Source organism: Cetorhinus maximus, unplaced genomic scaffold (assembly GCF_964194155.1).
Source record: "Cetorhinus maximus unplaced genomic scaffold, sCetMax3.hap1.1 HAP1_SCAFFOLD_323, whole genome shotgun sequence".
Taxonomy (NCBI): domain Eukaryota; kingdom Metazoa; phylum Chordata; class Chondrichthyes; order Lamniformes; family Cetorhinidae; genus Cetorhinus; species Cetorhinus maximus.
In genome coordinates, this window is record NW_027596273.1 from 54451 (window position 1) to 67924 (window position 13474).

Here is a 13474-nt window from a genome sequence, read left to right on the forward strand (position 1 = left end):
TGCCCATCTTTTTGGAATTCCATTTTTGAATCTGAACATATGAAATATGAGCAGAAGTAGGCCATTTGGCCCCTCGACAAATAAGATTTCTGCCTCTGCCACGTTATCAAAGTAACTCTTCTCAGTCCCTAACTGCATCCAATGTAACCAAGGTAAACTCTCCCTCATTGTCCTTTGACCTTCTTGGCCCATCTACAGTCTTTGACACAATTGACCAAACCATCCATAGGGATGGTGAATAAATGCTGGCCTAGCCACATCTCATGAATGAATTATAACAAAAATTCCTTCAATGCCTCTTCACTGTTGTCCAGCTGGGTGGGACTGATCCCTGATTCCTTTCTTATCAAATTGCAGCAAGAGGATCAACTGCAGTAGCAGTGATTATTTGAGGTTTTTTTTACAAACTGACTCACTGGGAAAATGATCAGGTGTCACTGGACATTAACATAAAAATGTTCCATTATCAGTCTCACATTGATTGTCTCTTACAGACCAAGTCCTTCTAAATATATCACCGCTCCTGGATCAACAGGAAAAAGTGAAGACGGTATAGTCCATAACCCAATCTAACAGCAGTAAAAATATCTGAAAATTCCCATTAAAATGCAAGGCATTGCAGAGCAACTGTGGCTTCTGTGACTTATTGAAACAGTCATTACACAGATTGGCCAAAAGCTCCATTATTGCAGGATGCGGATGGTAGAAGATTGAGTTTGATCCTTCTTATTTTTCAACACCGACATTAGCGGAATCTCACCCCCACTTCCCTAGAATCAAATGAAGATTAAGTGAGTTCGATCTCTAATGGCGGCCGCAGTACCCACAATACCACACGGCTCAGAAACCGCTCTATCTGCCGCGGGTTGGCCGGGTGGGTCGCGCATGCTCGGAGGGTCCTGGTCTCTTTGTTTGAGGTTGTTCCCGGAGAGAAGCCGGAAGCGGCGGATAGTGAGAGTGGAGAATGTTCATTGTTTAATATTCGGCTCTGGGGCCGCAGTCGGGATTTGTAAACCCCGCCCCCCCTGCCCGGGGTTTATCCACCTGACAGTTCACGATGCACGGCTGATTGACGGCGGAGCTAGACCAATAGGAAGAGGGGGCGGGGTTGGAGGCATGAGCACTGACGGCTGATCCTCCAACCAATTAGAGTGAATGAGGGGCGGGGCTGAGTCCAGATCAGCCTCATTGGCTGAAACTCTGCATCATTTTGAAATGGGCAATTGGAGATGTCACAGAGCTGGAAGCAGGCAGCCTGGAGTATTGTGTGCAGTTTTCGTCTCCTTACCGAAGAAAGGATATACTTGTCACAGAGGAAGTGCCTGCAAAGCTTCACCAGCCTGATTCCTGGGATGGCAGGATTGTTGTATGAGGAGAGTTTTGGGTCGACTAGGGCTGTATTCACTGGAGTTCAGAAGAATGAGAGGGGCCGTCATTGAAACGTTTAAAATTCGGACAGAAGTGTACAGACTGGATGCAGGGATGATGTTTCCCCAGGCTGGGTTTGGAGGGGTGGGTGGTGGGGGGCGTCTGGAACAAGGGGTCAGTCTCAGGATATGGTGCAGGCCATTTCGGACTGAGTTGCGGTGAAATTTATTTGCTCAGTGCATGGTGAACCTGTGGAATTGTCTACCACAAAAGGCTGTGGAGGCCAAATCGCTGAATAGATTTCTAGACATGAAAGGCATCAAGGTGTTTGGGAAAAGAGGGGGAGTATGATGTTGAGGTAGAGGGTCAGCCATGATCACTTGAATGGAAGAGCAGGCTCGAGGGGCCAAATGGCCTACTCCTGCTCCTATTTTCTATGTTTCTAAGTGTCTATGCCTTGGTAAAGGAGCGGATGTTGGTCACAAAATCAGCTCAGGGTGAAATCAACGTTGAGATGATGAACAATGTGGCTCAGACTCAGACAGTGGCCAGAATAACAACAGAACAATAGAATCCAACCAATACAGTCAGATGTGAACTTATTGGTGTGTCAGAAGGTTGAATGATCGAGTGAATCCCTTCCCAGATTCAGTGCAGGTGAATGGTTTCTCTCCATTGGTATTTCATCTGATCTTTAGAGCTTTGAAAACTCTTCAGACAGTGAGAACAATTAAAAGGTCTCTTATCAGAGTGAACAACTTGATGGGCAGTGAGATTGGACACACAAGTGAATCAGGATCGGATGTGTCAATAAATTTCAGTTATGGAGCAGCTCTATTAAGAGAAAGGCAGGACAAACTTAAAGACGAAATGTAAAGTTCAGGCAGTGATTTACAGAACAACATGAGCTCTATACTTCTCTTGTCATATCTAGACAGCAGAGCACACTTCTTTCCTTGGAGCTTCCAGTTTTCTTGTGGAGTTTCCAGCTTTTGTGTTTCTTTCTCTTCTTTCCTTTGTTCTTTTCTCCACTGTACCAAATCCCTCAGGTGGACTGTTCTTAGTTGGAAACCCCCCCGCCAACTGGCTCCCCTGAGACCACCAATCAGAACTGTCCATGGACATTTCACTATTCAATCATGTGGCTCTTGTCCAATCACAGGTGTGTTCATGTGAACAGCATTCGCCTGTTGATGAAAGCACACATATTCCTCTATGATTACATAGAACTCCTGCACTTCCACCATTTCACAGTTCTAAACTCAGACAAGCCGGTTCAAAGCATGACATCACCTCCAGAGATTCTACCCTACAGATCAACACACAGGCAAAGAAAGAACACAACTCCTGCAGACTATATTAATACACAGTCAAAGAAAGAACAGAATTCTCACAGACTGTATCCGGAGAATGGATGACTGAGTGAATCTCTTCCCACACACGGAGTAAGTTTTACGGTTTCTCCTCACTGTGAATGTGCTGGTGTTTCTGGAAGCTGGATGATTCAGTGAATCCCTTCCCACACACAGTGCAGGTGAATGGCCTCTCCCTAGTGTGACTGTGCCAATGAGTTCCCAGCCGGGATAGAGAACTGAATCCCTTCCCACAGTCCCCACATTTCCACGGTTTCTCCCTGTTGCTTAATCCTTGCTGACAATTCTTACTGATTTACACACTCTTCAAAGTGAAGCCTCCATTATGAAATTAAATTATCAAACAACAGGAATCAAAGCAGTGAAATATTTTACAGGCACATCAATAAAAGCTTAATCAATCAACATTGATACTGATGAAGTTTGGAAGTCGCTGAGTTCAACCATTTCTCACACAGCAGCAGTAACATTTGGTAAAGGGGAATCCACAATAAAGGCTGGTTTGAGACCTACTCAGCAGAGATGACATCTATCATTGAAGCAAAAAGCAAAGCCGACCTGATGCATAACATAAACCCAACAGCTAAGTACTGTGTGCAGTACCCTGTTGCTAGTGTCCATGTGTCTCTCCAGGTTGGACGATCAGTTAAGCCTTACACAGGATTATATAGGATATACAGCACAGAAAGAAGCCATTCAGCCCAACCAGTGCATGTTGGTGTTTATGTTCCACTCAAGCCACCTCTCATCTTTCCACTTCTAAATCTACCATCATGAGCTAATATTTCCTTCAGCCACATATGTTTGTCTAGCCTCCCCATGAATACATCTATACTATTCACTTCACCCACTTCCTGTGGTCTTGAGTTCCACATTCTCACCACTCTCTGGGCGAAGAAGTTTCTTCTGAATTCCCTACTGGATTTCTCGGTGACTATCTTATATTGATGGTCTCTAGTTTTGCTCTTCCCCACAAGAGGAAACATTCTCTCTGTTTCCTCTCCATTAAAACTTTCATCATTTTAAAGTCCTAAATTAGTTCAGCTTCAGACATCTTTTTTCAAGAGAAAAGAGATCCAGTCTGTTCATCTTCTCCTGATATGTAAACCCATGCATTTCTGATATCATTCTTATCAATTTTCTCTGCACCCTCTCCAGTGTCTCTATATCCTTTCTATAATTTGGTGACCAGAACTGCACACAGTACTTGGCTGTTGGGTTTATTTTGTGTGTCAAAAGGAGATCTTCCCTCCACAGTTTCCAACCTCATAGTCTCCCAACCTCCCATAACTCTTTCTCCGGTATATCGATGACTGCTTCGGTGCTGCTTCATGCTGTCACCTTGACCTGGAAAAATGTATTAATTTTGCTTCCAATTTCCACCCCTCCAACACTTTCACATGGTCTATCACTGACACTTCCCTTTCCTTCTTTGAACTCTCTGTCTCAATTTCTGGTGATAGACTGTCCACCAATATTCATGACAAGCCCACCGACTCCCACAGCTACCTCGACTACAGCTTCTCACACTCTGTTCCTGTTAGGACTCCATCCCATTCTCTCAGTTCCTTCGCCTCCGTCGCATAGTTCCGATGATGCCACTTTCCAAAACAGTTCTTCTGACATGTCTTCCTTCTTCCTTAACTGAGGTTTTCCACCCACGGTGGTTGACAGGGCCCTCAACCGTGTCCAACCCATCTCCTGCGCATCTGCCCACACACCTTCCTCTCCCTCCCAGAACCATGATAGGGTCCCCCTTGTCCTCACTTATCATCCCACCAGCCTCCGTATTCAAAGGACCATCCTCCGCCATTTCCGCCAGCTCTAGCATGATGCCACAACCAAACACATCTTCCCTTCACCCCCCCGTCGGCATTCTGTAGGGACCATTCCCTCCGGGACACCCTGGTCCACTCCTCCATCACCCCCTACACCTCAACCCCCCCCACCCCATGCAACCGCAGATGGTACAGCACCTGCCCCTATACTTCCCCCCTCCTCACCGTCCAAGGGCCCAAACACTCCTTTCAAGTGAAGCAGCATTTCACTTGCACTTCCATCAATTTAGTCTACTGCATTTGCTGCTCCCAATGTGGTCTCCTCTACATTGGAGAGACCAAACGCAGACTGGGTAACCGCTTTTTGGAACACCTTTGGTCTGTCCGCAAGCATGACCCAGATCTGCCTGTTGCTTGCCATTTCAACACCCCATCCTACTCTCATGCTCACATGACCGTTCTTGGCCTGCTGCAATGTTCCAGTGAAGCTCAACGGAAACTGGAGGAACAGCACCTCATCTTCCAATTAGGCACTTTTCAGCCTTCTGGACTTAACAATGAGTTCAACAACTTCAAGTCATGAACTCTCTCCTCCATCCTCACCCCCTCTTTTATCCCCCTTTTTAAATTTAATTTTATTTTTATATATATATTTCTTTTCCCACTGATTTCTATTGTTATTTTTGAAATTTATTTATATTCATTGTTTATTCCCCACCTTTAAGCCTATTTCGATCCCCTCCCCCACACCTCGTCCCCACTAGGGCCATCTGTCACTGCTCATCCTGCTTTCCACCCTTAATGTCACCATTAGCACATCCTTTAGCTCATATCACCATCGTCAACACCCCTTTGACCTTTTATTTATGACATCTTTTGCAGTCTCTCCTTTGCCTCCACCGATCACTGGCCCTCTATCCAGCTTCACCTGTCCCACCCCCTTTAACCGCTTATATTTCATTACATTTCTATTTCTCTTTAGTTCTGATGAAGAGTCATATGGACTCGAAATGTTAACTAGTCTTTCTCTCCACAGATGCTTTCAGACCTGCTGAGTTTTTCCAGCAATTTTTGCTTTTGTTCCTGGGTAACCACACCTTCAATTGTCTGTCTCTGGACACCACTCGCAATGCGCATGCGCACCGATATAGATGGAGCAGCCGTATTGAACATGCTCCAGCTCACAATGCCCATGTAATTGATGGCAGCTGTAGGCCAGTAGAAGGAAGGAGTGGGATGGAGGACCGAATGGGAGCAGCAGGTCCCCCATCCAATCGGAGTGAGTGAGGGCCGTGGCTGAGCACAGATCTCCCTCATTTGTTGAACATAGTCACATAGAGTTATACAGTACAGAAACAGGCCCTTTGGCCTATTGGGACTGTGCCGGCCATCAAGCACCTGTCTATTCTAAACCCATATTCCACCACCTGGCCCGTAGCCCTGTACGCTATGGCTTTTCAAGTGCTCATCTAAATACTTTTAAAATGTTGTGAGGGTTCCTGCCTCTACCAACCCCTCAGGCAGCGTGTTCCAGATTCCTACCACCCTCTGGGTGAAATTTTGTTTCCTCAAATCCCCTCTAAACCTCCTGCCCCTTACCTTAATTCCATGCCCCCTATTATTGACACCTCCGCTAATAATGCCCATCATAATTTTGTAAGCCACTAATATGTTCCCTCTCTGCCTTTTCTGCTCTAAGGGAAACAACCCTCGCCTATCCAATCTCTCTTTATAGTTGAAATGGTCCAGCCCAGGCAACATCCTGGTGAATCTGCCCTGCACCCTCTCCAGTCCAATCACATCCTTCCTATAGTGTGGCGACCAGAACTGCACACAGTACTCCAGCTGTGGCCTAACTAGCGTTTTATACACATCCAACATAACCTCTCTGCTCTTATATTCTACGCCTCAGCTAATAAAGGCAAATATCCCATATGCCTTCTTAACCACTTTATCTCCCTGTGCTGCTGCTTTCAGGGGTCTATGGACATGTACACCAAGGTCACTCTGATCCTCTGTACTTCCTAGGGTCCTACCATTCATTATGTATTCCCTAACCGTGTTAGTCCTCTCAACATGCATCACCTCACATTTCTCAGGGTTAAATTCCAGCCCGTCTATATCATCCTGTAATCTAAGGCTTTCCTCCTCACTGTTTACAACACCACCAATTTTTATGTCATCTGTGAACTTACTGGCCACTGAAACTCTGCATCATTTTGAAAGTTGATTTTGTCTCAAACTCCACAAGAAAACTTGATGAAACCCTTTGGGTGTGGAGCAAACATTTCAGCAATTGTTACTGAAATGGATTTATTCACAAGGAATGCAATAAATGTACTTAATTAGAGAACCATAAATAATATGTACCATTTAACAACACTAGATATACCTCTGCCCTATATTAATTTATTGGCCCCTGGGTAACCGCCCATTTAATTGTGAATATTAAGAAAGAGGCCATCCTTTGTCAGACAAATAAATGTGTCAAGCTGGGAAAGCAAAAGATGTCAATGTTTTTAAGAGGGAGAGAGACCTGGGCCAAACTTTCCATGGAGCTTTTTTGTCACTAAGATTGAGACAATCCGATCAGCTGCCTCTGCTGTGTCCCTCCCTTCCATTGACTCGCTGGGCCAAACCGCTTCTAAAGAGCTCCCTTGCTGCAGCCCTGAGTCTGCTTTTTTCTTTAGCTTCTCTCCAATCTTCCCTCATGCTTCTCAGAACTTATCTTTTCCATAAAACCCACCTCCTCCATTCCTATTCCAATTGATCACCCAACCTTCCCATGTTCGCTGATATTGTTAACAGCTCTCTCTCTTCAGGTACTGTCCTTTCCTTTAAATCTGCCATAACTACTTATCCTCAAGAAAACAAGCACTTGACCGCAATGTTCTTGCCAACTACCACCCAATCTCTAATCACCCTTTCCTCGCCAAAGTCCTTGTCACCTCCCAAATCCAAGCACATTTTCCCAGAACTCCATGTTTGTATCCCTTCAATGAGATTTCTGTAACTGCCACAACATTGAAACAGCTCTTATTTAAGTCACAAATTACAGCCTATGTGAATATGGCAGAGGTAAATTCTGCTGCAATTTCCTTCTCATCCTGTCTGCAGTCTTTGACACTGTTAACCAAACCATTCTCTTTGAATGCCTCTGCACTGTTGATTCCTTTCTCTTGATTCTTTTCTTATCTATCTCATTGTAGCTAGAGAATAATCTGTAGCAGCTGTGATTATTTTCTTTACGTTTTTACAAACTGACTCTGTTGGTAAGTGATCAGGTGTCACTGAACTATGATATTAAAATGTTCCTTTATCCCTCTAAATGCGATTGTATCTTGCAAGCCAAGTCCTTTTAACTACAGTAGCCCTTCTGGATTCGATCAACAGAGAAGAGTGAAGGCATCACCATCCACAGCCCAAGCTGGTAGTCGTAAAAACATTTGATAATTCCCATCAAATGCAAAACATAGCAGAAGAATTATGTATTGGTCTGTTACAGATTTATGAAATGGATTCATTGCAAAGATTGGCCAACAGATCCATTGTCGTAGGGTTTGGATGGTAGGAGATGGGCCTTGGTCTTTCTTAGTTGCAATCTCTATATCAGCATAACCTTGTCTTCGTTTCCTCAGATTCAGACAAAAATTAAGTCAGTTCCAATGAAGAGTCATAGTGGGTTTGAAACATTATCACTTGTTTCTCTCTCCACAGATGCTGCCAGAGTTGCTGAGTTTTTCCAGTATTTTCTGTTTTTATTTCAGATTTCCAACATCTGCAGTATTTTGCTTTTATTTTAATGATCAACGGACTCTGGGTCTCTAATGGCATCCGTATTACCCACAGTCCCAAACATCTCAGAAACCGCTCTATCTGCCGCAGGTTGGCCGGGTGAATTGTGCATGCTCGGAGGGTCCTGGTCTCTTTGTTTGAGGTTGTTCACAGAATCACACAGTGCAGAAGAGGCCCTTCGGCTCTTCAAGTCTGCACCAACACGTGAGAAACACCTGACCTACCTACCTAATCCTATTTACCAGCACTTGGCCCATAGCCTTGAATGTTATGATGTGCCAAGTGCTCATCCAGGTACTTTTTAAAGGATGTGAGGCAACCCTCCTTCAACACCCTCTCCCAGGCAGCGCATTCTCCACCCTCTGGGTAAAAAAGTTTTTTCTTCACATCCGCCCTAAACCTCCTGCCCCTCACCTTGAATTTGTGTTCCCTTGTGACTGACCCTTCAACTAAGGGGAACAGCTGCTCCCTATCCACCCTGTCCGTGCCCCTCACAACCTTGTAAACCTCGATCAGGTCACCCCTCAGTCTTCTCTGCTCCAAGGAAAACAACCCAAGTCTATCCAACCTCTCACCATAACTTAAATGTTAATAAAGGCAAGTATCCCATATGCCTTCTTAACCACCTTATCTACCTGTCCGGCGGATAGTGAGAGTGGAGAATGTTCATTGTTTAATATTCGGATCTGGGGCCGCACTCGGGATTTGTAAACCCCGCCCCCCTGCCCGGGGTTTATTAACCCGCTCCCAACAGTGACCTCTCACCTGACAGCTCACAATGCCCAGCTGATTGACAGCGGTTCCGAGCCAATAGGAAGAGAGAGGCGGGACTAGAGGACGGAGCGGGTGCGGTATGCCCTCCAACCAATTGGACTGATGGAGGGGCGGGGTTAGGCCGCGACTGAAGCATGCGCAGTACTAGAACCGGAGCTGGAAGAAGGAGCGGTCGACTTGAGATCACAAAGGGTGAGAAATGAATCCAGCGGCTGGAGATTGTGAACCGGGGAGGGGGAGCCTGGAAACCACGCGCGAGCTCGGAGGGCGGGTGGAGATTGTGAACCGTGGGGAGCCTGGACACCGCGCGCGAGCTCGGAGGGCGGGGAGACGGTGCCCCAGTGGTAATGCCACTGGGCTGGGGACATGGGTTCAAGTCCCAACATCGGACTATGGGTTATTGTCCCTGTGAGTGCAGCACAGTTTTACCTGAATGATACCTGGACTCCAAGAGTCGGTTAATAATTTATAAAACTATCAATTATCGTAAACCCCATCTGGTTCACTAATGTCCCTTTAGGGAAGGAAATCTGCCGTCCTTACCAAGTCCGGCCTACATGTGACTCCAGCCCCACAGTGATGTGGTTCACTCTGAAACGGCCCAGCAAGCCACACAGCTCCAGGGCCATTAGGGATGGACAATGCACACATCCCATCATAGAATAAAAAAACACATGGTGTGTGCGGGACTGGAAACCCTGGTAAGAGGTTTGGCTTATGCAGGCAACTGCCTATTGTCATCTTGAGAGGGGAAGGTGGAGTGAATGGGTAGTGATATTGGTGAGGGAATTGTCATTTGTGGCAGAAAACTCCAAACTTGTCAAGCTTTGTGTCAACAATTGTTTCCTCATTTCACTGTGAAAGACATGGCTACAATTTTTAGGCCATGCTCGTCCTCACTTCCCCAGATTCAGACAAAGATTCAGTCAGTTCCAAAGAAGAGTCATAGTCCTAGACTCTGGGGGCATATTGTAAACATGAGAGCCAGACCTTTTAGGACTGAAGTCAGCAAACACTTCTACACACAAAGGGAGGTAGAAGTGATGAACTCTGTTCCACAAACAGCAGTTGATGTGAGACTAATGTTAAATCTGACATTGAACGATCTTTGTTAACCAAAGGTATTAATGGATGTGGGGCAAAGCAGGTGTATAGAATTAGACCACAGATAAGCCATGATCTCATTTCACAGTGGAACAGACACAAGGGCTAAATTCCTAGAATCATAGAAACTTACAGCATAGAAAAAGGCCATTCAACCCTTTGTGCTTGTGCTGGCTCTTTGAAAGAGCAGTCATGTTTAGACCCACATACACACACTTTCTGTTTGTAACCCTTTAAGTTCCTCATTCTCAAAAACCTGTCAACTTCCTTTTAAAACTCCTTATAGAGTCAGGTTCCACAACCTTTTCAGGTAGAGAGTTTCAATCCTGACAACTCTCTTGATGTTGAGTTTGGAAGGTTGTAAAGTGCCAGATCGAAAGATGAGCTGCTGTTCCTCGAGCTCCCATTAAGTTTCATTGGAACAGTTCAGGAGGCTGAGGACAGAGAGGTCAGAGTGGGAGTGGGGTGGAGAATTAAAATGACAAGTGACTGGAAGCTCAGGGTCAAGCTGACAGACTGTTCCACAAAGTGATCACCCAATCTGTGTTTGATCTTCCCAATGTAGAGCAGACCACATGATGAGTACTGAATACAGTAACTAAATTGAAAATAATTACAAGTAAATCACTGTTTGTTGTAGGCTGAAGAAACATACTTTATTTGACAAAGTAAAACAAGCCGATTTCCAGAATATTGAATATCTAGTCCAGTTGCAGAGCTTATTAACATCAGTAGAAACAAACCCAAACTATCAGAATGAACATGGTTCAGTCCTGGATGTGATTAACAGCAGAATCCAACCCCTGGAGTCTCTGCTGAACTTGCTGGTGTGTCAGCCGGTTGGATGATGGATTAAACCCCTTCTCACACATGGAGCAGGTGTCTGGTCTCTCCCCAGTGTGAACTCACTGCTGTGTGTCTTAGAGCTGATGGTTTTTCCCCATGCACCAGCTGCTCTTGTCTTTCCAGGTGGTGGGGCTCATGAGTTTGGGAAATTGTATCAAAATTCTGGGTTGAGTTGCAGGGCTATGAAATCCTTCTCCTTTTCCCCTCCTCCACCTCTCACTCTCTCTTCTCCCTTTGAGGCCAGAGTCTTTTGTAGCCCAGACTGGGAGGCAGGTTCCTTTCCCTGAAGGACATTAGTGAACCAGTTGGGTTTTTATGACAATCCAACAGTTTTCGTGGTCACTTTTTCCTAGTGCCGACCCCACAAATTACGGGATTCGTTCAGCTCAATTTCACAACCTATCTTTGTGTTTTTGTGAATTCTCTTTCATATTTTTTGTTTCTGTTTTGAATTCACTTTACAAGCTACTAGAAGGATTTGCAGTCGGGAAAGTCAAACCAAAATCACATCCAAATCTGCCAGAGTGGCTTGATTCATCAGGACCTGAATATGATTATCCTTTGAACATGGAAGCAAAAAGCACCGTTCACACCAGAGAGAAACCGTGGAAATGTGGGGACTGTGGGAAGGGATTCAGATCCCCATCCAATCTGGAAACCCATCGACGCAGTCACACCGGGGAGAGGCCGTTCATCTGCTCCGTGTGTGGGAAGGGATTCACTCAGTTAATCTGCCTTCAGAGACACCAGCGACTTCACACTGGGGAGAGGCCATTCACCTGCTCCGTGTGTGGAAAAGGATTTACTCGCTCATCCCACCTGCTGGAACACCAGCAAGTTCACACTGACAAGAGAGATTTTAAATGCCCCAACTGTGAAAAGAGCTTTAAAAACCCACATGGACTGAGGGAGCACCAGCGCATTCACACTGCGCATGCACCATTCAGCTGCTCACAGTGTGGGAAGAGGCTCAGGACATCATCCCGCCTTCTGAAACACCAGCGAGTTCACACTGACGAGAGGCCGTTTAAATGTCCAGACTGTGGGAAGTGCTTTAAAAGTTCTGGGGATCTGCAATACCACCAACGTATTCACACTGATGAGAAACCATTCAGATGCTCTCACTGTGGGACTGGGTTCAGGCAATCATTTCACCTCACTGCACACCAGCGCACCCACACTGGGGAAAGGCCGTTCACCTGCTCCGAGTGTGGGAAGGGGTTCGCTCAATCATCCAACCTGCTGACACACCAGCAAGTTCACACTGGGGAGAAGTCATTCACCTGCTCCAAGTGTGGGAAGGGATTCACTCGCTTATCCTACCTGGTGACACACCAGAGAGTTCACAAGTGATTACAGGGGTTGGATTCTGCTGTTATTGCTGCTGTTAATCACATCCTGGACTGAATCATGTTCATTCTGACAGTTGGGGTTGATCTCTAATGTTAGTTGCCCAGTTTAGACTTAGCGTGCACCCGCACCATCTCTCAATTATGTGTGAATAGACCATCATGTCTGCAAACCTCGTTTTCAATGTAAATCACTCAGAAACTGCCTTGAACGAAAGATGAACAATAAAGAGATCACAGTGCAATCCTGCAGCTCTATATTGATGGGAGAAAGTCTGTTCTGTAACTCGAGGATGAAGCTTGGTAAGTTCTGAATGTTTTTAATTACAAGTAGGCTCGAGCTATTTGAGAGACGGGCTGTTCAAAGCTGTTAACTTGTCAAATATTGAAGGAATTACTCTGAAAATAAACTCAACCAATTGATAACCTCAGCCTCTGCTCCCTGCTGTAATTAATACTCAGCATCCATTCGTGCTGATTTACAGTGAATCACTGAATATCCTGTGGAGTCTTTGTTCCTTGTTTTATGAAATAGCTCTCCCCATTAGTGCTGAACTGCTGGATAACTCTGATTACATTTCGACATGTCTAGAAAGGTCTGTGTGCCCACATTTCACTGTGATTTGTAAACAATAAACAATGTTCATGGCCTGACTTGTAGTCTGGTATCCGGGTGATTTGTGAAGAAAGATTTAATTCACTCACTCAGCAGCTTGAGGGGAACCAGACTGAGACTGAATGAAAATAAGAAATAGGAGCAGGAAGAGGCCATTCGGCTCATCAATCCTGTTCTGCTATATGATATGATCATGGCTGATCATCTACCTCAGATCCACACTCCCCAGAAACCTTAATTCCCCTTGTACCCAAAACTCTGTCGACCTCTGTCTTAAATATAACTGAGAGCCACGGATCCCTGGGTTAGAAAGTTCCAAAGATTCACAACTGAGTGAAGAAATTCCTCCTCATCTCAGTCCTAAATGGTCGACCCCTTCTTCTGAGACTGATTCCCCGTGTTCTAGATTCTCCAGACAGGAAACATTTTCCCAGCATTTAAGGCCATTTAAGAATGTTTCAGTTGGATCAC

The 13474-nt window shown here is 45.4% G+C and overlaps 1 protein-coding gene across 1 annotated transcript; it reads left to right on the plus strand.

Annotated features, from left to right (window-relative positions):
• The first annotated feature begins 9927 nt into the window (after nucleotides 1-9927).
• Nucleotides 9928-13226, plus strand: LOC144673278 (uncharacterized). The gene has a single exon (XM_078535192.1). It carries the CDS (start codon nucleotides 11354-11356, stop codon nucleotides 12389-12391), a length of 1038 nt encoding a protein of 345 aa, XP_078391318.1. The 5' UTR covers nucleotides 9928-11353; the 3' UTR covers nucleotides 12392-13226.
• Nucleotides 13227-13474: the final 248 nt, after the last annotated feature.

Bases quoted from the DNA above. Each gene is read 5' to 3' on its own strand.
- LOC144673278 (XM_078535192.1), top strand. From the start codon at position 11,354: ATGACAATCCAACAGTTTTCGTGGTCACTTTTTCCTAGTGCCGACCCC.